We start from the raw sequence: 25233 nt of genomic DNA on the forward strand, positions 1-25233 counted from the left end.
AGCATGACAATGATCCCAAACACACCGCCCGGGCAACGAAGGAGTGGCTTCGTAAGAAGCATTTCAAGGTCCTGGAGTGGCCTAGCCAGTCTCCAGATCTCAACCCCATAGAAAATCTTTGGAGGGAGTTGAAAGTCTGTGTTGTCCAGCGACAGCCCCAAAACATCACTGCTCTAGAGGAGATCTGCATGGAGGAATGGGCCAAAATACCAGCAACAGTGTGTGAAAACCTTGTGAAGACTACAGAAAACGTTTGACCTGTGTCATTGCCAACAAAGGGTATATAACAAAGTATTGAGAAACTTTTGTTATTGACCAAATACTTATTTTCCACCATAATTTGCAAATAAATTCATTAAAAATCCTACAATGTGATTTTCTGGAATTCTTTTTGTCATTTTGTCTGTCATAGTTGACGTGTACCTATGATGAAAATTACAGGCCTCTCTCATCTTTTTAAGTGGGAGAACTTGCACAATTGGTGGCTGACTAAATACATTTTTTCCCCACTGTATATATATATATATATATATATATATATATATATATATATATATATGTAAATGTAATATTTCTGTGTTGTATTTTTAATACATTTGGAAAACAAATCAAAAAAACTGTTTTTGCTTTGTCATTATGGGGTATTGTGTGTAGATTGATGAGGGAAAAAAACGAATTAATCCATTTTAGAATAAGGCTGTAATGTAACAAAATGTGGAAAAAGTCAAGGGCTCTGAATACTTTCCGAATGCACTGTATATATAGTTGGGGTATAGTGTGTATATTTATGCTGCATATACAGGGCGCATTTGTAAAATAGACCTAGGTCTCAATATGTCTTCCCTGTAAAATAGACCTAGGTCTCAATATGTCTTCCCTGTAAAACAGACCTAGGTCTCAATATGTCTTCCCTGTAAAACAGACCTAGGTCTCAATATGTCTTCCCTGTAAAATAGACCTAGGTCTCAATATGTCTTCCCTGTAAAATAGACCTAGGTCTCAATATGTCTTCCCTGTAAAACAGACCTAGGTCTCAATATGTCTTCCCTGTAAAATAGACCTAGGTCTCAATATGTCTTCCCTGTAAAATAGACCTAGGTCTCAATATGTCTTCCCCTGTAAAATAGACCTAGGTCTCAATATGTCTTCCCTTAAAAATAGACCTAGGTCTCAATATGTCTTCCCTGTAAAACAGACCTAGGTCTCAATATGTCTTCCCTGTAAAATAGACCTAGGTCTCAATATGTCTTCCCTGTAAAATAGACCTAGGTCTCAATATGTCTTCCCTGTAAAATAGACCTAGGTCTCAATATGTCTTCCCTGTAAAACAGACCTAGGTCTCAATATGTCTTCCCTGTAAAACAGACCTAGGTCTCAATATGTCTTCCCTGTAAAATAGACCTAGGTCTCAATATGTCTTCCCTGTAAAATAGACCTAGGTCTCAATATGTCTTCCCTGTAAAATAGACCTAGGTCTCAATATGTCTTCCCTGTAAAAAAATACAATAAATGCAGTTTAGAGACCAGCCTAGCAGTGATTTACTAGAATGTCTGAGGGGCATTTCCTATGTAGCGTGGTGTGTGTTTGTGTGCGTGTACCATTGTGTGTGATTGTGTGTGTGTATGTATGGGTGTCTGTTGGCACTCACTGGGACTGTGGCCCACTGGGCTCTGAGGGGGAGAGATCTGCAGCAGCCTGTGTTCGATGAAGGGAGTGAAGGAGGAGGACAAGATGCTTTTCCCTGGAGGACTGTTTACAGGCTTCTGCAAATGCATCCAAAATCAGAATTCATATAAAAAAACAACATCAACAACAACAAATCTCAGATTTCCAGTAGGTTTGATATCAATCTTGAGATGGAATTGCACGTCTAAAACAGCTACGTCACCTCCCCCTAGTGGAGAAAGACACATTCACATCAAATAAAAACCCATTGATCCAAACCACTGCAGTCTATAAAGTATTACTCTTAAACATTCTATGACCTTCCGGAGAAGTCATAGCCTACTGTAACTAGACATTCAGCCTACAGAGAGTTTATAGCTACATGTGAACTCACGTCAGAATGTGGTCCTCGTCTGCTCAGAGACTGGGGGTAGATGACGTCATGCGGTCCGTGCTGCGCCAGGGGCTCATGGGCCGGGCTCTTCTGCAGGAGATCAGGGAGAAGGTAATTCTCATTGCATTCTGATCCTACAGCCATGGGCCTGTGTAGCGACTGGCCACTCTTAAGGCCTGATGCCATGCTGCTCTGCTAAGAGAAGATACACACAGTACAGCAAACTGCAGTATAATGCCTTGTTACTATTGCTTGCCTGCCTGTCTGACACGAGTCATGTAACTCTGTATTTACTGTGTCACAGCAGCACTTTGTGGAGGAACAATAGCAGCATCTACAAACACTGTCATATGGCAGGGAGGCATTGTATGGGTTTCCATGACACTAAGTGTCCAATGACAGCCAAGGAATTATTTAAAGTGAAGTGGGAGAGTTAAACAAGGATATCAAGCCCTGCTTACACCATGCCAAGTGGCATTGCATTCATCACTGGAGGTATAGGAGGCTCTGAGGGAGCTGTGGAAGAGCAGCATCATTACTGGAGGTGGAGGAGGCTCTGAGGGGGCTGTAGGAGAGCAGCATCATTACTGGAGGTGGAGGAGGCTCTGAGGGAGCTGAGGGAGAGCAGCATCATTACTGGAGGTGGAGGAGGCTCTGAGGGAGCTATGGGAGAGCAGCATCATTACTGGAGGTAGAGGAGGCTCTGAGGGGGCTGTGGGAGAGCAGCATCATTACTGGAGGAGGCTCTGCGGGAGCTGTGGGAGAGCAGCATCATTACTGGAGGTGGAGGAGGCTCTGCGGGAGCTGTGGGAGAGCAGCATAATTACTGGAGGTAGAGGAGGCTCTGAGGGGGCTATGGGAGAGCAGCATCATTACTGGAGGTGGAGGAGGCTCTGAGGGGGCTGTGGGAGAGCAGCATCATTACTGGAGGTAGAGGAGGCTCTGAGGGGGCTGTGGGAGAGCAGCATCATTACTGGAGGTAAAGGAGGCTCTGAGGGAGCTGTGGGAGAGCAGCATCATTACTGGAGGTAGATGAGGCACTGAGGGAGCTGTGGGAGAGCAGCATCATTACTGGAGGTAGAGGAGGCTCTGAGGGAGCTGTGGGAGAGCAGCATCATTACTGGAGGTGGAGGAGGCTCTGAGGTCCTGTGGGAGAGCAGCATCATTACTGGAGGTAGAGAAGGCTCTGAGGGAGCTGGGCTCTGCTCTGCTCCATGTACAGATCGAGGATCTTAATCTGAGCCAGTTTACTACAGCAGTAAAATAATCCTGCAGCAACAGGAAATGTAAATTATTATGTGGATTATAATTAATGGACATAAATACACTACAAGTTTTAAATGTCCTGCATTGCAGGAAAGTTATCCTGCAACATGGTGATCAAATTAAGATCCTACATCTGTATTAGTTAGTAGCATCCGCACCATGTGTTAGTTAGTATGCACAAAGTCCCTCTAGTGTTTGTCATGAAAATGACCCACACGGGACCGGTGACACGCCTGAGCTCAAGTGGCTCTGGATGCATCCCAAATGGCACCCTATTCCCTATTTAGCGCACTACCTTTGACCAGGGCCCAAAGCACTCTGGTCAAAAGTAGTGTACTATACAGGCCAGGGAGTAGGATGCCATTTTGGACACAACAGACTGATAGTATATTGATGTTGACGGCAGCCCTGCCAAGTCTGATGCATGCTGCTGCCTGTGTGAGCAAGTAATGAGATTTCACACTGGCTGCATCTGAACTGTCTGAACTCTGACTATGACCCACTTTACAAATCAGCAGAGTTCAGGGAAACCATGATGATGTGGCCGGTGACTCTTTACTTCATGAAAGCCCAATGTCTTGAAAACTTGACTACAGAAATGCAAAACATTTTGGGACTGTATCAACAGTGGACTAATGAAAAAAATACTAACATAGTTTTTGAGTGGATTTTCCCTTTAAGCAACCCATTACTCTGATGTAATGAAGCTGACTCTGTAGTATGAACCTGAATCGACAGACTATTCATCTGATTTCTGACTATACTATCCATAAAAAGCACAGAACATCATTCCATTCAATGTTAAGAGTTTGAAGAGGATTTGGTCTGACTTTTCATCAAGTACAGAATTAATATCAGTGACAAGTGAGCTGTGTTGGTAAGGAAGCAGCTGTGAGTGTACTTTTTCACTCCAAGATGTTCCAAAGAGGTTGTAGTGTATGGTTGAGGTGTGTATGTATACCGGGGTCTGTTTGAGATTATGGTGGGGCTGCAGGACTATCCCATCAGGGGCTCCTCGGAAGAACTTGCCTTTCCCATTACTCAACGGAGACCTGGAGAAACACAGACAACAGCAGTCTGAGAGGAGGGTTTTACTGGATAATGCTCTCGTTTTTTGGCTCAATATGTTTTTTTAAATGATCAAATAAAATCAATCAATAAATCAATCAAGGTGAACCCACCTGGTTTTCTCATCGTCATCACTACTCCCAACTTCATCGCTAGAAGAGGAGTACTCTGTTGCCTTGACAAACGGACTGAGATTGGACTTAAGCCCAGAGAAGTGGCCGAAACCCTGAGAGAAACACAGATAATCACATCAGAGATAAAACACCAGACATCAGGGACAGAACACCAGACATCAGGGACAGAACACCAGACATCAGGGATAGAACACCAGACATCAGGGACAGAACACCAGACATCAGGGACAGAACACCAGACATCAGGGACAGAACACCAGACATCAGGGATAGAACACCAGACATCAGGGATAGAACACCAGACATCAGGGACAGAACACCAGACATCAGGGATAGAACACCAGACATCAGGGATAGAACACCAGACATCAGGGACAGAACACCAGACATCAGGGATAGAACACCAGACATCAGGGATAGAACACCAGACATCAGGGACAGAACACCAGACATCAGGGACAGAACACCAGACATCAGGGACAGAACACCAGACATCAGGGATAGAACACCAGACATCAGGGATAGAACACCAGACATCAGGGATAGAACACCAGACATCAGGGATAGAACACCAGACATCAGGGATAGAACACCAGATATCAGGGACAGAACACCAGACATCAGGGACAGAACACCAGACATCAGGGACAGAATACCAGACATCAGGGATAGAACACCAGACATCAGGGATAGAACACCAGACATCAGGGACAGAACACCAGACATCAGGGATAGAACACCAGACATCAGGGACAGAACACCAGACATCAGGGACAGAACACCAGACATCAGGGACAGAACACCAGACATCAGGGACAGAACACCAGACATCAGGGACAGAACACCAGACATCAGGGATAGAACACCAGACATCAGGGACAGAACACCAGACATCAGGGACAGAACACCAGACATCAGGGACAGAACACCAGACATCAGGGATAGAACACCAGACATCAGGGACAGAACACCAGACATCAGGGACAGAACACCAGACATCAGGATAGAACACCAGACATCAGGGATAGAACACCAGACATCAGGGATAGAACACCAGACATCAGGGACAGAACACCAGACATCAGGGACAGAACACCAGACATCAGGGACAGAACACCAGACATCAGGGATAGAACACCAGACATCAGGGATAGAACACCAGACATCAGGGATAGAACACCAGACATCAGGGACAGAACACCAGACATCAGGGACAGAACACCAGACATCAGGGATAGAACACCAGATATCAGGGACAGAACACCAGACATCAGGGATAGAACACCAGACATCAGGGATAGAACACCAGACATCAGGGACAGAACACCAGACATCAGGGATAGAACACCAGACATCAGGGACAGAACACCAGACATCAGGGATAGAACACCAGACATCAGGGATAGAACACCAGACATCAGGGACAGAACACCAGACATCAGGGATAGAACACCAGACATCAGGGACAGAACACCAGACATCAGGGATAGAACACCAGACATCAGGGATAGAACACCAGACATCAGGGATAGAACACCAGACATCAGGGACAGAACACCAGACATCAGGGATAGAACACCAGACATCAGGGACAGAACACCAGACATCAGGGATAGAACACCAGACATCAGGGATAGAACACCAGACATCAGGGACAGAACACCCGACATCAGGGACAGAACACCCGACATCAGGGATAGAACACCAGACATCAGAGATAGAACATGACAACCAGCTAAATATTATTGAATAAAACACAATGACACTGTGTGTCCTCTGGAGGGAATCAGACAGGACAGGACTCCCATCTGTTGCCTTGTCCTCTGCTTCCCGTCGGAATGACCGGAATCTTAACTGGCATTCCTTCTCGGAATGGCATACTGTACCTCTAATCTCAAATTATTAGGCCTAGTCATAACATGCAATATTTGGTTTAGAACGGATAAGCAGGAATGATACACTATTTAGCCATAAAGATGAGCCAGGGGAGGAATTCCAGCATTCTTTTTTTTAAATGAAAGCAAAAACAGATGTGAGAGATGGTCATACGGATTCTCCACATTCACATCCAGAGCTAATCGGAATGGTCAGTTTCTTATGGTTTTGTTTTTCAAAACAGACAGTCACAAACAACAGTGACCGACATCTGAGAAACGTTGAGACGAGACCAACATGATGACCTTCAAGCTCGGTGTCCAAGTTGTAATGTGTACAGATGCAGGTATTTTCCAGAACCACAGGACAACGGGATCCAATAAAGAAAATAACAACTTGTCCCAACGACAACAATTATGATAATCATGGCTGAAAACGACATTATAAATCTGACGTGTAATAGATGTGGAATAGTGTTCTAGATGCTAGGATGGTGACAGAAGACAGATACTTACATGTTGCTGAAGTAGGGCTCCTGGAGAAATCTCCTTAGACTTCTTGTACTGCTGAAGACGGCTCTGCAGCAGAGGGCTCTCCAGCTTGAAGTAACCTGAAAGAGTCAAAAGACATGCTTCAAATCTCAAATCTCCCATCTAACTATGTTGTACACTCATGCTAAATATTACCAGAGCCATACAGATACTGTAGATACTATGTTACGGATTAAAGTTTTCAGTTGCCCCAAGACCTCAGTATGCTCCGTTAATATGATGAGCATCAGGATATATTGTAAGGGCTTCCTTGTTTTTCCTCTGGCTTACTTCCTGAAAGCTACAATGTTATGAACTTGTAAAGGAATATAAATGTCAAATTCATTATCATTTCTCTATTTGAGCTACTGCTCCAACTTCATGTACAGTATAGGATTCCTTTGGCATTTAAACAAAGACATGTTAGCACATTTATTTCCCATATTCCTGAACTGCTTTCTTAAAATTCCTCAGACAACCAATTGTGAAAAAGGGGAACTTTGAACATATTACCCAGTCTTTCTTTCTTTCTTTCTTTCTTTCTTTCTTTCTTTCTTTCTTTCTTTCTTTCTTTCTTTCTTTCTTTCTTTCTTTCTTTCTTTCTTTCTTTCTTTCTTTCTTTCTTTCTTTCTTTCTTTCTTTCTATCCAAAAGGCAGTCCTGAAAAAGGGACATTTCTTTTTTTGCTGAGTTTATATACACTACCGTTCAAAAGTTTGGGGTCACTTAGAAATGTCCTTGTTTTCGAAAGGTAAATTTTTTGTCCTTTAAAATAACATAAAATTGATCAGAAATACAGTGTAGACATTGTTAATGTTGTAAATGTAGCTGGAAACGGCTGATTTGTAATGGAATATCTACATAGGCAAAACACCAGTCTCAACGTCAACAGTAAAGAGACGACTCTGGGATGCTGACCTTCTAGGCAGAGTTGCAAAGAAAAAGCCATATCTCAGACTGCCCATCCTAATCTTTTATTTTTATTGGCCAGTCTGAGATATGGCTTTTTCTTTGCAACTCTGCCTAGAAGGTCAGCATCCCGGAGTCGCCTCTACACTGTTGACGTTGAGACTGGTGTTTTGTGGGTACTATTTAACGAAGCTACCAGTGGAGGACCTGTGAGGCGTCTGTTTCTCAAACTAGACACTCTAATGTATTTGTCCTCTTGCTCAGTTGTGCACCGGGGCCTCCCACTCCTCTTTCTATTCTGGTTAGAACCAGTTTGTGCTGTTCTGTGAAGGGAGTAGTACATAACGTTGTACGAGATCTTCAGTTTCTTGGCAATTTCTCGCATGGAATAGCCTTCATTTCTCAGAACAAGAATAGACCGACAAGTTTCAGAAGAAAGTTATTTGTTTCTGGTCATTTTGAGCCTGTAATCGATCCCACAATTGCTGATGCTCCAGATACTCAACTAGTCTCAAGAAGTCCAGTTTTATTGCATCTTTAATCAGCACAACAGTTTTCAGCTGTGCTAACATAATTGCAAAAGGATTTTCTAATGATCAATTAGCCTTTTAAAATTATAAACTTGGATTAGCAAACACAACGTGCCATTGGAACACAGGACTGATGGTTGCTGATAATGGGCCTCTGTACGCCTATGTCGATATTCCATTAAAAAAACAGCTGTTTCCAGCTACAATAGCCATTTACAACTTTAACAATGTCTACACTGTATTTATGATCACTTTGATGTTATTTTAATGGACAAAAAAATAGCCTTTCTTTCGAAAACAAGGACATTTCTAAGTGACCCCAAACTTTTGAACGGTAGTATATATATATATATATATATATATATATATATATACAGTGGGGAAAAAAAGTATTTAGTCAGCCACCAATTGTGCAAGTTCTCCCAATTAAAAAGATGAGAGAGGCCTGTAATTTTCATCATAGGTACACGTCAACTATGACAGACAAAATGAGAAATAAAAATCCAGAAAATCACATTGTAGGATTTTTTATGAATTTATTTGCAAATTATGGTGGAAAATAAGTATTTGGTCAATAACAAAAGTTTCTCAATACTTTGTTATATACCCTTTGTTGGCAATGACACAGGTCAAACGTTTTCTGTAAGTCTTCACAAGGTTTTCACACACTGTTGCTGGTATTTTGGCCCATTCCTCCATGCAGATCTCCTCTAGAGCAGTGATGTTTTGGGACTGTCGCTGGGCAACATGGACTTTCAACTCCCTCCAAAGATTTTCTATGGGATTGAGATCTGGAGACTGGCTAGGCCACTCCAGGACCTTGAAATGCTTCTTACGAAGCCACTCCTTCGTTGCCCGGGCAGGTAGCTTAGTGGTTAAGAGCGTTATGCCAGTAACCGAAAGGTCGCTGGTTCTAATCCCCAGAGCCGACTAGGTGAAGAATCTGTCGATGTGCCCTTGAGCAAGGCACTTAACCCTAATTGCTCATGTAAGTCGCTCTGGATAAGAGCGTCTGCTAAATGACTAAAATGTAATGTAAAATGAAAGACCCAGCCACGTTTCATCTTCAATGCCCTTGCTGATGGAAGGAGGTTTTCACTCAAAATCTCATGACACATGGCCCCATTCATTCTATCCTTTACACGGATCAGTCGTCCTGGTCCCTTTGCAGAAAAACAGCCCCAAAGCATGATGTTTCCACCCCCATGCTTCACAGTAGGTATGGTGTTCTTTGGATGCAACTCAGCATTCTTTGTCCTCCAAACACGACAAGTTGAGTTTTTACCAAAAAGTTCTATTTTGGTTTCATCTGACCATATGACATTCTCCCAATCCTCTTCTGGATCATCCAAATGCACTCTAGCAAACTTCAGACGGGCCTGGACATGTACTGGCTTAAGCAGGGGGACACGTCTGGCACTGCAGGATTTGAGTCCCTGGCGGCGTAGTGTGTTACTGATGGTAGGCTTTGTTACTTTGGTCCCAGCTCTCTGTAGGTCATTCACTAGGTCCCCCCGTGTGGTTCTGGGATTTTTGCTCACCGTTCTTGTGATCATTTTGACCCCACGGGGTGAGATCTTGCGTGGAGCCCCAGATCGAGGGAGATTATCAGTGGTCTTGTATGTCTTCCATTTCCTAATAATTGCTCCCACAGTTGATTTCTTCAAACCAAGCTGCTGCAGATTCAGTCTTCCCAGCCAGGTGCAGGTCTACAATTTTGTTTCTGGTGTCCTTTGACAGCTCTTTGGTCTTGGCCATAGTGGAGTTTGGAGTGTGACTGTTTGAGGTTGTGGACAGGTGTCTTTTATACTGATAACAAGTTCAAACAGGTGCCATTAATACAGGTAACGAGTGGAGGACAGAGGAGCCTCTTAAAGAAGAAGTTACAGGTCTGTGAGAGCCAGAAATCTTGCTTGTTTGTAGGTGACCAAATACTTATTTTCCACCATAATTTGCAAATAAATTCATAAAAAATCCTACAATGGGATTTTCTGGATTTTTTTCCCTCAATTTGTCTGTCATAGTTGACGTGTACCTATAATGAAAATTACAGGCCTCTCTCATCTTTTTAAGTGGGAGAACTTACACAATTGGTGGCTGACAAAAAATACTTTTTTTCCCCCACAGTACCAGTCAAAAGTTTGGACACACCTATTCATTCAAGGGTTTTTCTTTATTTTGACTATTTTCTACATTGTAGAATAATAGTGAAGACATCAAAACTATGAAATAACACATATGGAATCATGTAGTAACCAAAAAAGTGTTAAACAAATCAAAATATATTTTATATTTGAGATTCTTCAAATAGCCACCCTTTGCCTTGATGACAGCTTTGCACACTCTTGGCATTCTCTCAACCAGCTTCACCTGGAATGCTTTTCCAACAGTCTTGAAGGAGTTCCCACATATGCTGAGCATTTGTTGGCCGCTTTTCCTTCACTCTGCGGTCCAACTCATCCCAAATCATCTCAATTGGGTTGAGGTCGGAGGATTGTGGAGGCCAGTTCATCTGATGCAGCACTCCATCACTCTCCTTCTTGGTAAAGTTGCCCTTACACAGCCTGGAGGTGTGTTGGGTCATTGTCCTGTTGAAAAACAAATGATAGTCCCACTAAGCGCAAACCAGATGGGATGGCGTATCGCTGCAGAATGCTGTGGTAGCCATGCTGGTTAAGTGTGCCTTGAATTCTAAATAAATCCCAGACAGTGTCACCAGCAAAGCACCCCCACACCATAACACCTCCTCCACCAGGCTTTACAGTGGGAAATACACATGCGGAGATCATCCGCTTACCCACACCGTGTCTCACAAAGCCACGGCAGTTGGAACCAAAAATCTCAAATTTGGACTCCAGACCAAAGGACACATTTCCACCGGTCTAATGTCCATTGCTCGTGTTTCTTGGCCCAAGCAAGTCTCTTCTTCTTATTGGTGTCCTTTAGTAGTGGTTTCTTTACAGCAATTCGACCACGAAGGCCTGATTCACACAGTCTCCTCTTGTAACGATCCCGGCAGTCTGAGTCGGGTCCTGTCTGTGGACTAGTTTTTCTGCTCGTGATCTCCAGTTTCCCGAGGGTTCTGGAACGCTCCGGGGAGCTCTCTTGATTTCCGCACCTGCATCCCATCAGCAATCTGCACACCTGGTCCTGATCATCACCCTTCTTAGGCTCTGGCCTAACATCCATTCCCTGCCGGATCGTTAGCCATGAACAGTAGGTTTACCAGAGTATCAGTCGTAGAGCTTCTAGCGTTAGTTTTGTTGTTTTGCACTTTGTTGATTTGTTGTTTACTTACCTCCGTTTTGTTCCATCTGCAGTCACTCGTCCGGAACCTTCATCCAACCTCTGCCTGGTGGTCGGCGGCTGCCGAGCCATGATCGGATCAACCACTGCACCCCCAACAACTAATCAACGCCGCCGCTCTGTTCCTGGATTATTCAGCATCACTCTTGAACTTGTAAATAAACACTCACCTTCGTTTCAACTTACCTTGTCCTGGTCTGCTTCTGGGTTCTGGCTTTGTAACTCGTGACAGAAACGATCCGCCAGTAATGAACCCAGCGGACCTGGACTCTGTTCGCCATGCCATTACCCATCAGGAGAAGATGTTGGGCCATCATAGCACGGAGCTACAGGAGATCGCGTTGGCAGTTCGGAACCTTTCTACCGGTCTGGCGGAGGTCAGAACCAGCGCGAGTTTCCGGTGGAGGATCCACTACCGGTTTCACCCATCTCTGCCTGCCGCGTCTGGAGCGGTGTCCTTCCGTGAGCCCAAGGTTCCGACGCCGGATAAATATGAGGGGGAGCTGGGAAGATGCCGTTCTTTCCTTATGCAGTGTGGGTTAGTGTTCGATCTACAGCCCTACTCTTATGCCACAGACAAGGCTAGGATAGCCTTTGTGATTGAGTTGCTGCGTGGTCGAGCGCTGGAGTGGGCTTCAGCCGTTTGGGAACGACAAGACCCCTGCATGGCTTCTCATACCCGGGGTTCACGGCCGAGCTGAGGAAGCTTTTCGACCATTCCGTCCGAGGGAGGGACGCAGCTAGGCGCCTGTTTTCGCTTCACCAAGGAACTCGCAGCGTGGCCGACTTCGTGATCGAGTTCAAGACGTTGGCTGTGGAGAGTGGGTGGAATGAGGGAGTCTCTGCAAGCGGCCTTCTACCAGGGTCTGTCGGAGCAGCTCAAGGATGAGTTGATCTCCTATCCGGAGCCTAGTGACCTGGACAGCTTGGTAGCCTTGTCTATTCGGGTGGATAATCGAGTCCGAGAGCGAAGGAGGGAGAAGCAATGGGGTCCGTCCAATCGATCAGCTTCTCAGGTTCCAGTCGGGTCGGGGATTGGACCAGAATACGTCGATCATCGTCCACCACACAGGATTAGTGGAGAGGTCCTGTCTCCCGATTCGGAACCAATGCAAGTAGAGGCGGCACGGGTTAACCAAGGAGGAACGCCAACTCAGACGTAGGACTAACTGTTGCCTCTACTGTGGTGGTTCGGGACATTACCTCGCCACCTGTTCCCGGCGGTCGTCAAACTGCGCGGCTCGCTAAAGTTGGGAGGACTTTTTTAGCGAGCCAGTTTGACCTCTCAATACCTCTGTCAGACCCGTTTCCCGGCTACCCCTTGTGAACAGGAATCAGAGCTTAGCGATTAACGCTTTATCGATTCAGGTGCCGATGGAAGCTTTCTTGATGCCGAGTTGGTGGAACAGCTGGGGCTTTCCAAGGAGCAATTGCCGGAAGCCATTAAGCGACCACTCTGAACGGCAGTAGGCTGGCACGTATCACGATGAGGACTGAACCGGTTAAGATGCTGTTGTCGGGAATCATTCGGAGATGATTTCATTCTTCATTCTGCCGTCTTCCCATGTTCCTCTGGTCCTTGGATACCCCTGGCTGAAGGAACACAATCCCACGTTCGATTGGGTGACGGGCAAGGTAACGAGTTGGAGCCTTGATTGTCATGCTAACTGTCTCAAGACTGCCTGTCCCCATTCGGTTCCCAGTCAGGTGATTGAGGCTAAACCCCCAGATTTGTCCCTGGTTCCCGAGACATATCACGATTTGGGGAAGTGTTCAGTAAGCAGAAGGCTCTGTCACTCCCTCCCCCACCGACCATATGATTGTGCCATCAACCTGTTCCCTGGAGCTGTCTACCCCAAGGGAAGGTTATACAGTATCTCCCGCCCCTGAACGTGAGGCTTTGGAGACCTACATCAAGGAGTCCCTAGCTGCTGGTCTCGTTCGTCCCTCGTCATCACCCCTGGGGGCAGGATTCTTCTTTGTGGGTAAGAAGGATGGCTCTCTTCGACCGTGTATTGATTATCGGGGGTTGAATGACATCACGGTCAAGAACAAGTATCCCCCTGCCCTTGATGAGTTCTGCCTTCGACTCCTTACAGGGTGCTACGGTGTTCACCAAGCTAGACCTACGCAATGCGTATCACATGGTCCGGATCAGAGAGGGAGACGAGTGGTTGACGGGTTTCAATACACCGATGGGTCACTTCGAGTATCAGGTGATGCCGTTTGGACTGACCAATGCTCCAGCGGTATTCCAGAGTATGGTGAACGACGTCCTGAGAGATATGATCGGTCTCTTTGTGTTTGTTTATCTGGATGACATTCTGATCTTCTCGAAGGAACCTTCCGACCACGTCCAGCATGTCCGGCAGGTTCTGCAGCGATTGTTGGAGAATCGCCTGTTCGTGAAGGCCGAGAAGTGCGAGTTTCACGCCCACACGACATCCTTTCTCGGGTACATCATCTCCAGGGGAGAGATTAGGATGGACCAGGAGAAGGTTAGAGCGGTTCTGGAATGGGCCCAGCCCGGTACGAGATTGCAGCTCCAGAGATTTTTGGGGTTTGCGAATTTCTACCGCAGATTCATCCGGGATTACAGCCGTGTGGCCGCTCCGTTAACTGCCTTGACTTCCAGTATCAGGAGCTTCAAGTGGAATCCGGAGGCGGATCGAGCGTTTCTGGATTTGAAGAGGCGATTCACCAACGCACCGATTCTCTCTCAACCGGACACGGCCCGTCAGTTCTGTCGTTGAAGTGGACGCGTCTGATGTGGGAGTTGGCGCGCATCCTGTCGTAGCGATGCTCCACGGACAGTAAACTCCATCCCTCGCCTACTACTCTCGTCGCCTTTCGCCTGCGGAGAGGAATTACGATGTGGGTAACCGGGAGCTTCGCGGTGAAACTTGCCTTGGAGGAGTGGCGCCACTGGTTGGAGGCGGCAGCAACCGTTTATTGTCTGGACTGACCACAAGAATCTTGCTTACGTGCAATCGGCTAGACGTCTCAACTCCCGTCAGGCCAGGTGGTCGTTGTTTTTCGGACGATTCAATTTTTCCCTGACGTTCCGACCTGGATCTAAGAACGGCAAGGCGGACCCTTGTCTCGGATGTTCTCCAAGACGGAGGAGAGTGGGTCCAAGACCGAGACAATTCTCCCCCGGAACTGCGTCGTGGGAGCTGTTAGGTGGAAGATTGAGGAGGAGGTGATGGCGGCCCTTCGGACGCAGCCCGGTCCCGGTAACGGTCCACCCGGTCGGTTGTTTGTGCCTGAGTCGGTTCGTCCTGCGGTCCTCAAATGGTCCCACGCCAGCAAGATGGCTTGTCACCCTGGCGTGGCTCTCGGACGATGGCGCTTCTTCGCAGACGTTTTTGGTGGCCTGCCATGGCCGAGGATACTCGGGGGTTATGTTGCTGCCTGTCCAGTGTGTGCGCAGAATAAGAGTACCAATCGGCCCAGCTCTGGACTACTTCACCCCCCTTCCTATTCCCCCGGCGACCATGGTCGCATCTGGCCCTGGACTTTGTCACTGGGTTGCCCGCTTCTGAGGGGAACACGGTCGTTCTGACTATCGTGGACAGATTCAGCAAGTTCGCCCACTTTGTGCCAATTGCCAAGCTTCCCTCTGCCTCGGAGACGTCCGAGATCCTGGTTAGGGAGGTTTTCAGGGTCCACGGTTTGCCCAGTGATATCGTTTCCGACCGTGGCCCTCAGTTTACCTCTGCTGTCTGGAAGTCCTTCTGTTTGGCCATTGGAGCTACAGTCAGTCTCACATCTGGTTTTCACCCCCAATCTAATGGGCAGGCGGAGAGAGCCAACCAGAAGATGGAATCCACGCTACGCTGCCTGGCCTCTTCCAACCCCACCTCCTGGGTCTCTCAGTTGCCTTGGGTTGAGTATGCCCACAATACTCTCCCTACATCTGCCACTGGGATGTCTCCCTTCCAGTGCCTGTATGGCTACCAACCTCCCTTGTTCCCTTCTCAGGAGAAGGAGCTCTCAGTGCCTTCTGTTCCAGGCCCATATTCAGTCGTTGCCACCGGACCTGGCATCGGGCCAGAAAGGCACTCTTAGAGTTTCGGACCGATCAGCTCCAGGCGAATCGTCGCCGGATCCCCGCTCCCACCTATACCATCGGAGATAGGGTCTGGTTGGCCACACGGGATCTTCCTTTACGGACTGAGTCTAGGAAGTTGTTACCGAAGTTCATTGGTCCGTTTGTGGTGGAGAAGGTGATCAATCCGGTGGCAGTTCGAACTCAAACTCCGAGGACGCTCAGAGTCCATCCCACCTTTCATGTCTCCTGCCTCAAGCCTGTTTTCCTCAGTCCTCTGTTGCCTCCTCCGCCTCCTCCTCCTCCTCCTCGGATGATCGGAGGTGGTCCTGCCTACACGGTGCGACGCATCATGGATTCCAGACGGCGGGGCCGGGGTTTCCAGTATCTCGTGGACTGGGAGGGGTATGGTCCTGAAGAGAGGATTGGATTCCGCGGCGACAGATCCTAGATGCTGACCTCATCCGTGACTTCTACCGTCTCCATCCTGGCGCTCCGGGGAGTCCGCCGGTGGCGTTCGGTCGGAGGGGGGTACTGTAACGATCCCGGCAGTCTGAGTCGGGTCCTGTCTGTGGACTAGTTTTTCTGCTCGTGATCTCCAGTTTCCCGAGGGTTCTGGAACGCTCGGGGAGCTCTCTTGATTTCGCACCTGCATCCCATCAGCAATCTGCACACCTGGTCCTGATCATCACCCTTCTTAGGCTCTGGCCTAACATCCATTCCCTGCCGGATCGTTAGCCATGAACAGTAGGTTTACCAGAGTATCAGTCGTAGAGCTTCTAGCGTTAGTTTTGTTGTTTTGCACTTTGTTGATTTGTTGTTTACTTACCTCCGTTTTGTTCCATCTGCAGTCACTCGTCCGGAACCTTCATCCAACCTCTGCCTGGTGGTCGGCGGCTGCCGAGCCATGATCGGATCAACCACTGCACCCCCAACAACTAATCAACGCCGCCCGCTCTGTTCCCTGGATTATTCAGCATCACTCTTGAACTTGTAAATAAACACTCACCTTCGTTTCAACTTACCTTGTCCTGGTCTGCTTCTGGGTTCTGGCTTTGTAACTCGTGACACCTCTGAGCAGTTGATGTTGAGATGTGTCTGTGACTTGGACTCTGTGAAGCATTTTTTGGGCTACAATTTCTGAGGCTGGTAACTCTAATTAACTTACCCTCTGCAGCAGAGGTAACTCTGGGTCTTCCATTCCTGTGGCGGTCCTCATGAGAGCCAGTTTCATCATAGCGCTTGATGGTTTTTGCGACTGCACTTGATGCAACTTTAAAGTTCTTGAAATTGACCTTTAATGTCTTAAAGTAATGATGGACTGTTGTTCTCTTTGCTTATTTGAGCTGTTCTTGCCATAATATGGACTTGGTCTTTTACCAAATAGGGCTATCTTCTGTATACCCCCCCTACCTTGTCACAACACAACTGATTGGCTCAAACGCATTAATAAGGAGAGAAATTCCACAAATTAACTTTTAAGGCACACCTGTTAATTGAAATGCATTCCAGGTGACTACCTCATGAAGCTGGTTGAGAGAATGCCAAGAGTGTGCAAAGATGTCATCAAGGCAAAGGGTGGCTATTTGAAGAATCTAAAATCTTAAATATATTTTGATTTGTTTAAGACTTTTTTGGTTACTACATTATTCTGTGTGTGTTATTTCATAGTTTATATGTCTTCACTATTATTCTACAATGTAAAAAATAGTACAAATAACCCTTGAATGGATAGGTGTGTCCAAACTTTTGACTGGTACTGTATGTGCTATGTCAACCCATTTCTAGTGAGTGGTTGAGGGAGGGAGGGAGGGAGGGAGAGAGAGAGAGAGAGAGAGAGAGAGAGAGAGAGAGAGAGAGAGAGAGAGAGAGAGAGAGAGAGAGAGAGACAGAGACAGAGACAGAGACAGAGACAGAGACAGAGACAGAGAGACAGAGAGATTGTGGAGGACACGAGGACACAGACCTGACTGGGAGCTGCTACTGGAGCTGCCATGAGATGACATGGACTTCCCTCCCTTCTCCACAGGAGACTGAGGGGCCCCACTGGACAGCAGAGAGAGAGAGGGGGAGAGAGAGAGAAAGTGAGAGAGATAAAGTGAGAGAGAGAAGAGAAAAAGAGAGAAGAGAGAGAAAGAGAGAGAGAGAGAGGGAGAGAGAGAAAGAGAAAAGAGAGAGAAAGAAAGAGAGAGAGGCAGATGACAAGGATCAGGCACACACACAATGCCATGCTTTATACTTCAAATGGTGTCTCAGAGATATCTGATAGAGTGCCAGTGGAAGTGAGGTCCTAGGCAGATGGGGCCGGTCAAAGCTGACTATGGATCATCCACCCTGTAACTGGTAGTACTGCTCACTGAGACTGACTGATGTGTGATGTGGTGACAAACGTACCTCGACCCAGTCCGGTGATGACTCATCAGCTCTTTGCAATAGAATTTGGATGTTGTACGCTCCGGAACCTTCAAGAAGATCATTTTGACATGTGAGGGTACAGTATATGCCTGACTACCTTAAACAAAGCATCACAACATTAGGACATTCTAAAACACTGCATGCTATGTGGGGACTCCAGAAACAACATAGTGTAGTATGTGTAACTGATCCTAACCGCCAACCTGGACTGTATCACTTACTATAGAGGATGAGGATACCAACTTTAGGAGAACACATGAGGAGAAGCCTGTGAAGCAGGCAATCAGGCCTTGTGTTCATGTAACTAACCATTCTTCTTTCTCAATGTGGTGTCCAGCAACTGTCAACCTTTTCACCTTTTTCTCATGTCATCACACAAGAGGAAAGGAAGACTACACCCATTGAAAGAATAAATCATTCTTAAAATCCCCATCATACTCCCTTTAACTACTGACATCCCTTCAACAGAGCTTACTGGCAGCTGGATGTCTCTGGGTTTCACATATGTTTTTAAAAATTATTTCTGTGATGAATGCAACAAGAGAACTTGTAAGCAATTAAAGCACATCATCTCGATATGCCCCGATCAAGCAGTAAAAAAAACACTAGGGTGCTGTATCCTAAGGATACACATCTCTGCTTTTATTAGAGGAACTAGAGATTTGTTTCTGGAAACAGAATGTGTATCACGTCGTTGAATGAGTTTGCTGTTAGTCAGGGGTGAAATAGGAAACCTGCCACATTCCTCTTCCTCTATGCTGGCATGACTAACATCACCACAAACAACAACAGCAACTACAAACCTCCCTAAGAGATAATAACACATGGGGTTATAGTGTCACCAGGCACACACACACACAGACATACCACAGAAATACAAACACAAATATATACACACAAATGCACGGGCTGACTCATAACCTGCAGTCCCGCGGATACTGCGCGGTGGGCGGGTTTAGGGCCATTCAATATTGTATGGGTTGAATAAAGAGAAAACAATGCATTAAAAATTCATAAATGTATAAGTATTGTGCAATTCATATCTATAGGCTACATGGAGGTTGGTCTTTCATTATGTTTTATCTGGCATTAGTGTGTAGCCTAAACCTAAGCTTAAAGGCCTAACTGTCACGTGGCAAATAACCACCAACTGCCAAATGCTTTCGGGAACTTGGGCAGAAAAAGTTAACTTCCATCCACTGAGGTAAAAAGGACAATGTCAGAGTTTAATTCAATAAGGGCTAGATTCAGTCTTAGGACATTTAAGCCTTTCTTATGCAGGCCTTTCCTACGCACTTCTCACTAGTTGATATTCAGACTTACCTTACTAAGGTGCGTAACGTTGTTTGAGAGATTTTATGCACAAAATATAATAATGAATCAAAAATACAACGTATTGATTCATCCCGAAAGTTGTCATATTCAAGTTCTTTATTTATTTATTTTTTTTAACCTTTATTTAACCAGGTAAGCCAGTTGAGAACAAGTTCTCATTTACAACTGCGACCTGGCCAAGATAAAGCAAAGCAGTGCGGTAAAAACAACAACACAGAGTTACATATGGAATAAACAAAACGTACAGTCAATAACACAATAGATTTTTAGAAGTAGAAGCTCAAACTGTTTCGGCACAGACCGGGATAGTATGATAGAGCTCTGCAGGCTATCTCTACAGTAGATTGCAACTCCGCCCCCTTTGGCAGTTCTATCTAGACGGAAAATGTTGTAGTTGGGAATGGAAATTTCAGAATCTTTGGTGGCCTTCCTAAGCCAGGATTCAGACACTGCTAGAACATCAGGGTTGGCGGAGTGTGCTAACGCAGTGAATAACTCAAACTTAGGGAGGAGGCTTCTGATGTTAACATGCAAGAAACCAAGGCTTTTGTGGTTACAGAAGTCAACAAATGATAGCGCCTGGGGAGCAGGAGTGATACTGGTGGCTACAAGGCCTGGGTTAACCTCTACATCACCAGAGGAACAGAGGAGGAGTAGAATAAGGATACGGCTAAAGGCTTTAAGAACCGGTCTTCTAGTGCGTTGGGTACAGAGAAAAAAAGGGGCAGATTTCCGGGCGTTGTAGAATAGATTCAGGGCATTATGTACAGACAAGGATATGGAAGGATATGAGGACAGTGGAGGTAAACCTAAGCGTTGGGTAAAGATGAAAGAGATAGCATCACTGGAGGCACCGATTGAGCCGGTCTCCGCGTGTGTGGGGGGTGGGACAAAGGAGCTATCTGAGACAGGTTGAGCAGGACTGGGGGCTCTACATTGAACAAGTACAGTTAGAACTAACCGAAACAGCAATAGGCAAGGCATATTGACATGGGAGAGCGGCATAAAACAGTCACAGGTGCTATTCGAGAGAGCTAAGACAACAGCTGGTAATGGCGATGAAAGTTTGAGCTGAGGCTAAACCGGATGGGGTACCGTATAAAGGAACAGTCCAGCAGGCATCAGCTGTGTAGCTGAGTGATCATAAGGTCCAGTGAACAGCAATAAGTAAGTCCGGGAGCAGTTCAGTGGCTGCTACGTTACAGGCGAGCTGGAGGCATGGCTGTTGATTGCGTGTGCTAGCGGGCCGGGGCTAGCAGATGGATCGTCGTGGTCGTCGCAACGGGAAGCCTGTTGAAACCACATCAGACGATTACGTCGGCAGACCAGTCGTGATGGATCGGCGGGGCTCCGTGTCAACACCAGGAGGTCCCGTCCGGTTGACAGAGAGGTAGATAGCCAGGAGATGGGCCTGGCTCGAGGCTAGCTCAAGGTTAGCTGGGGTTAGCTTCAGGACAGTGGTGATTAGCCAACAACGACAACAGCCATTCGGTTGCAGCTAGCTAGTTGCAATGATCCGGTGTTAAGGTCCAGTGATTCAGTGATTCCGGCAGAAAATCCGATATGCTCTGGCTCGATAGCGCGATGTGCAGACTGGCCGACAATTGTCCAGGCTAGAGCTGGCTGGTAGGTAGTGCAGGCCACGGTCACGGACAATGGTGAAGACCGCTAACGGTGGCTAATAGCAAGTAGCTAGTTAGCTGGCTAGTTTCAGCCAGAGGTTCTGGATAAAAATGTATGAAGAAACAACAGAATCCGTTCCACATTGGGTGAGGCGGGTTGCAGGAATGTATATTTAGTTAATGGATGGAATGTGAGATTGAGAAATATATACGAAAAAGACAAAAAAAAACAAAAATGGCTATTTACATGAGGACACTACAGAAAACACGACCGCACTGCTATGCCATCTTGGAAGTTCAATCGATGAAATATTGCAAGGTCGAAAAAAGTGTATGACAACGGTCCAGTCGTTGTGAACCTGTCACGATTTCCTCCGAAGCTTCCTCCTCTCCTTGTTCGGGCAGGCTTCGGCGTTCGTCGTCACCGGCCTTCTAGCCACTGCCGCTCCTCATCTCATCATTCCATTTGTTTTGTTTTGTTTTGTTTATTACACCTATTATACCTGGTTCATATCCACTCATTAGTACCTGTATAAGTGTTCCCTCTGCCCTCTTGTCTTTGTGTGTGATTGTTTATTGTAGAGGATATTATAGCTCGGTGGAGCTAGATTATATTGTGTATGGCTGGGATATTCACCCGTGTGCCTTGTTTTCCCCAGTGCGCCGTTTTACCGCACTGGTGTGTATTACGCATTGCTGCGTACCGCTGTTTATCGAATAAACCATTTATTCTGTGATTTACTCTCCTGCGCCTGACTCAGTCCTAAATCACCCGCTACAGAACCTTGCGCCAGGTAGCAGGTTCAAACTACTATGTGTGTTCTGAGTTTTATAATGATTCAAATAGGCTACATGTCCAAGATTATTGCACAACTAATGCTAGCGACCCTCAGCAACAACTACATGGACGTGACAAAGGAAAGAAAGGTAAACAAAATGGAATGGAATGATGCAAAATGTAGGCTACAAATTGAAGACAACTAACACTAAAGTGACAGTTAGAAATGTATTTGGGTATTACTGACAGTGGCTCCCAATAGTGGCTAATAGTTAACATTATACAAATGGTCAAATAAAACATTCTAAAGCGCTTACATTAACTCTGCAGGTTCGGCCCTACAGAAGACTATAGCTTGGGTCTAAAAATATTATCCACGCAATTTATTTACATTTACATTTACGTCATTTAGCAGACGCTCTTATCCAGAGCGACTTACAGTTAGTGAGTGCATACATTTTTCATACTGGCCCCCCATGGGAATCGAACCCACAACCCTGGCGTTGCAAACGCCATGCTCTACCAACTGAGCTACACGGGGCACACAATAAAAATGTGGAATAACGTCACAGCTATTTTTATTTTTTTATTTTACCTTTATTTAACTAGGCAAGACAGTTAAGAACAAATTCTTATTTACAATGACGGCCTACACCGGCCAAACCCGGACGACGCTGGGCCAATTAAACGCCGCCCTATGGGACTCCCAATCACGGCCGGTTGTGATACAGTCTGGAATCGAACCAGGGTCTGTAGTGACGCCTCAAGCACTGAGATGCAGTGCCTTAGACCGCTGCGCCACTTGGGAGCCTACATCACTGTGGAAAAGGGGCTGCAATACATGTCATGTGTGATATGATTTTCAGTTTGCTTCCATATGACTAGTTTCATATTCGTCTCCAGGGATCATAAGGAAAAATTGTCTAAAACAAGTGTTATTTATATTTACAATTCCCTTATCCAAACAGATTACTAATTTACCTAGCTCTTATCAAGTTGTAAATTACAGTGCATGGAATGCTGTTATATCGGGAAAAATAAAGTAGATGCTTTTTCTACTTGGAACCGGTAGGTTTGCTAGACCTTACATGCTGACCACGCCATCGCGCGCATGTTGAGTTTGTCCACCCACACAAGAAGCGTTCAGGACACGCAGGTTGAAATATCAAAACGAACTCTGAATCAACTATATTAATTTGGGGACAGGTCGAAAAGCATTAAACATTTATGGCAATTTAGCTAGCTAGCTTGCTGTTGCTAGCTAATGTGTCCTGGGATATAAACATTGGGTTGTTATTTTACCTGAAATGCACAAGGTCCTCTACTCCGACAATTAATCCACAGATAAAAGGGTAAACCGAGTTCGTTTCTAGTAATCTCTCCTCCTTCAGGCTTCTTCTTCTGACTTTATATGGCGGTTGGCAACCAACTTTAAGGTGCATTACCACCACCAACTGGACTGGAGTGTGGACCTCAGTTCATCTTTCAATCACCCACGTGAGTATATGCTCCTAAAAACCAATGAGGAGATGGGAGAGGCGGGACTTGCAGCGTGTCAAGCGTCACAAATAGAGCCAAGTTCTATTTTAGCGCCTGGCTACGCAGACGCTCGCGAGCAGTGTGGGTGCAATGATTGAATAACATGTATGTGTCCATTTATTTTGCAACGCTATTTTGCGATGTGGTCAGCATGTTAGAGAAAAGCTGCGAAATGGAGAGTTGAAAATAAAGAGAAGGGAGGGCCAGAACAGTAGTCTAATGTTTGGGAAAGATTTGGTGAAGTGGTAAAAGAGGATGATAGCAGTTATGTTATGTGTGATGATTGTGAGGCGCTATAGAAATTCAATAGTCAACTATACTTCAATATGGCACTTCAAGGGAACTGTACTGAGTGGAGAAATATTATTTATTTATTTCAGCACCTTGAGAGAATGAATGCGCGATAAGGACCGTCTGTAATGGTGCTATCTTTATCAGCCTCATAAAATGTGATAGTATTTCAACCACAATGCATCCAAGCCGAACTTAAATCTTATCAAAAACATGTTGGGTTGTTTTAACAGCTTTTAATTTCCTTAAAACCGGTCAAAATGTTGCATGGAAATATCTTTCCAGTTTTTTTTTTTGTTAGCCTATTGCATTCTCTCCTCGGTCCCTAAACGTCTTTGCTGAGCGAGAGAAGCAGAGATGAAAGAGGCAAGAGAAACTAACTTTACAGATGTCAACTAAATTGAACCATTCATTTTATCGATTTATGACATAATTCTGGTGAGCGATGGTTTATTTAGACTAGGGCAACAAGTAATGACAGAAGAGAAGCTGCATGTATTTAATTATAGACAAGTTGCCTAACAAATAGCCTACAAAAATGTCGGAAATTACAAGCAGAAACATAGGCCTATCTAAAAAGACCTGTCAAAAATAGTTCCGTCATCTCTGACTGTACTGGGTATTTTCTATATTTTCGGGTTAGGGTCGGGTGCGGCAGGGTTGCCAGGTCAAACTAAAATTTTTAGCCCAATGACCACTCATAACCCGCCCAAAAGGCCTGAAAACTAGGCCAGATTTTCTTTCACAGCAAGACAGGAGTTGCCATATCTATAAAATAAACCCTTTTTTCATAACGTTATCAAGCCAATTAAGAAGGAATATCATAGTAACTTGTAACGACGTTAGAAGCAAAATTCGGGTTTCCTCAAAATAATAATTATCGCAAGCTATGACATGACATAATAAAGGAATTTGAATATGTAGCAAGAGAAAAGATAATTCGCCCTTATTAAACTCGCCAGATCATTTTCCATCAATGGCTGGTGATTTAACTTGTTTGACTGCTATGATTAAGCAATAAGGCACAAGGGGGTATGGTATATGGCCAATATACCACAGATAAGGGCTGTTCTTAAGCACCGTGGTATATTGGCCATATACCACAAACCCCCAGGGTGCCTTATTGCTATTATAAACTGGTTACCAACGTAGTTAGAACAGTAACAAGTAATGTTTTGTCATACCCGTGGTATATGGTCTGATATAACACATCTTTCAGCCATTTAGCATTCGGGGCTCGAACCAGGTTTATTATTGTAAATAAATCCCCTTTGCGCATGTGCAAAACTATAGATTTTCTGGCAATTGTGCTGTTATTATGTGCCAGATGTTAAGATTACAAACTGTTTTAAATGGCCCATTTGCGAGATTGACTTGTAATTTCAATAGACAGGCTACAGACAAAAATCACAATTACATTTTGTCATAGTTTGCTTAAAGGCAGGTAGCCTATAGCCACTGATAGGCCTCCATCTCATGTAATATAGTCGACAGTAGCCTAGACAAGATGTAGGCAAGAAGTAAA

The 25233-nt window shown here is 45.5% G+C and overlaps 1 protein-coding gene across 1 annotated transcript in view; it reads right to left on the reverse strand.

Moving 5' to 3' along the window:
- Window positions 1–25233, reverse strand: part of LOC123492855 (mitogen-activated protein kinase kinase kinase kinase 4-like) — a 105196-nt gene that overhangs the window by 32437 nt on the left and 47526 nt on the right. The window contains exons 18-24 of the mRNA XM_045226222.1: window positions 18123–18190; window positions 17695–17774; window positions 6919–7013; window positions 4508–4620; window positions 4288–4378; window positions 2061–2255; window positions 1650–1764 (exon numbers count right to left, since the gene is read on the reverse strand). Coding sequence (XP_045082157.1) covers window positions 1650–1764; window positions 2061–2255; window positions 4288–4378; window positions 4508–4620; window positions 6919–7013; window positions 17695–17774; window positions 18123–18190 — 757 coding nt within the window. The remainder of the gene's footprint in view (window positions 1–1649; window positions 1765–2060; window positions 2256–4287; window positions 4379–4507; window positions 4621–6918; window positions 7014–17694; window positions 17775–18122; window positions 18191–25233) is intronic.

The sequence above is a fragment of the Coregonus clupeaformis genome, chromosome 2 (assembly GCF_020615455.1).
Source record: "Coregonus clupeaformis isolate EN_2021a chromosome 2, ASM2061545v1, whole genome shotgun sequence".
Taxonomy (NCBI): domain Eukaryota; kingdom Metazoa; phylum Chordata; class Actinopteri; order Salmoniformes; family Salmonidae; genus Coregonus; species Coregonus clupeaformis.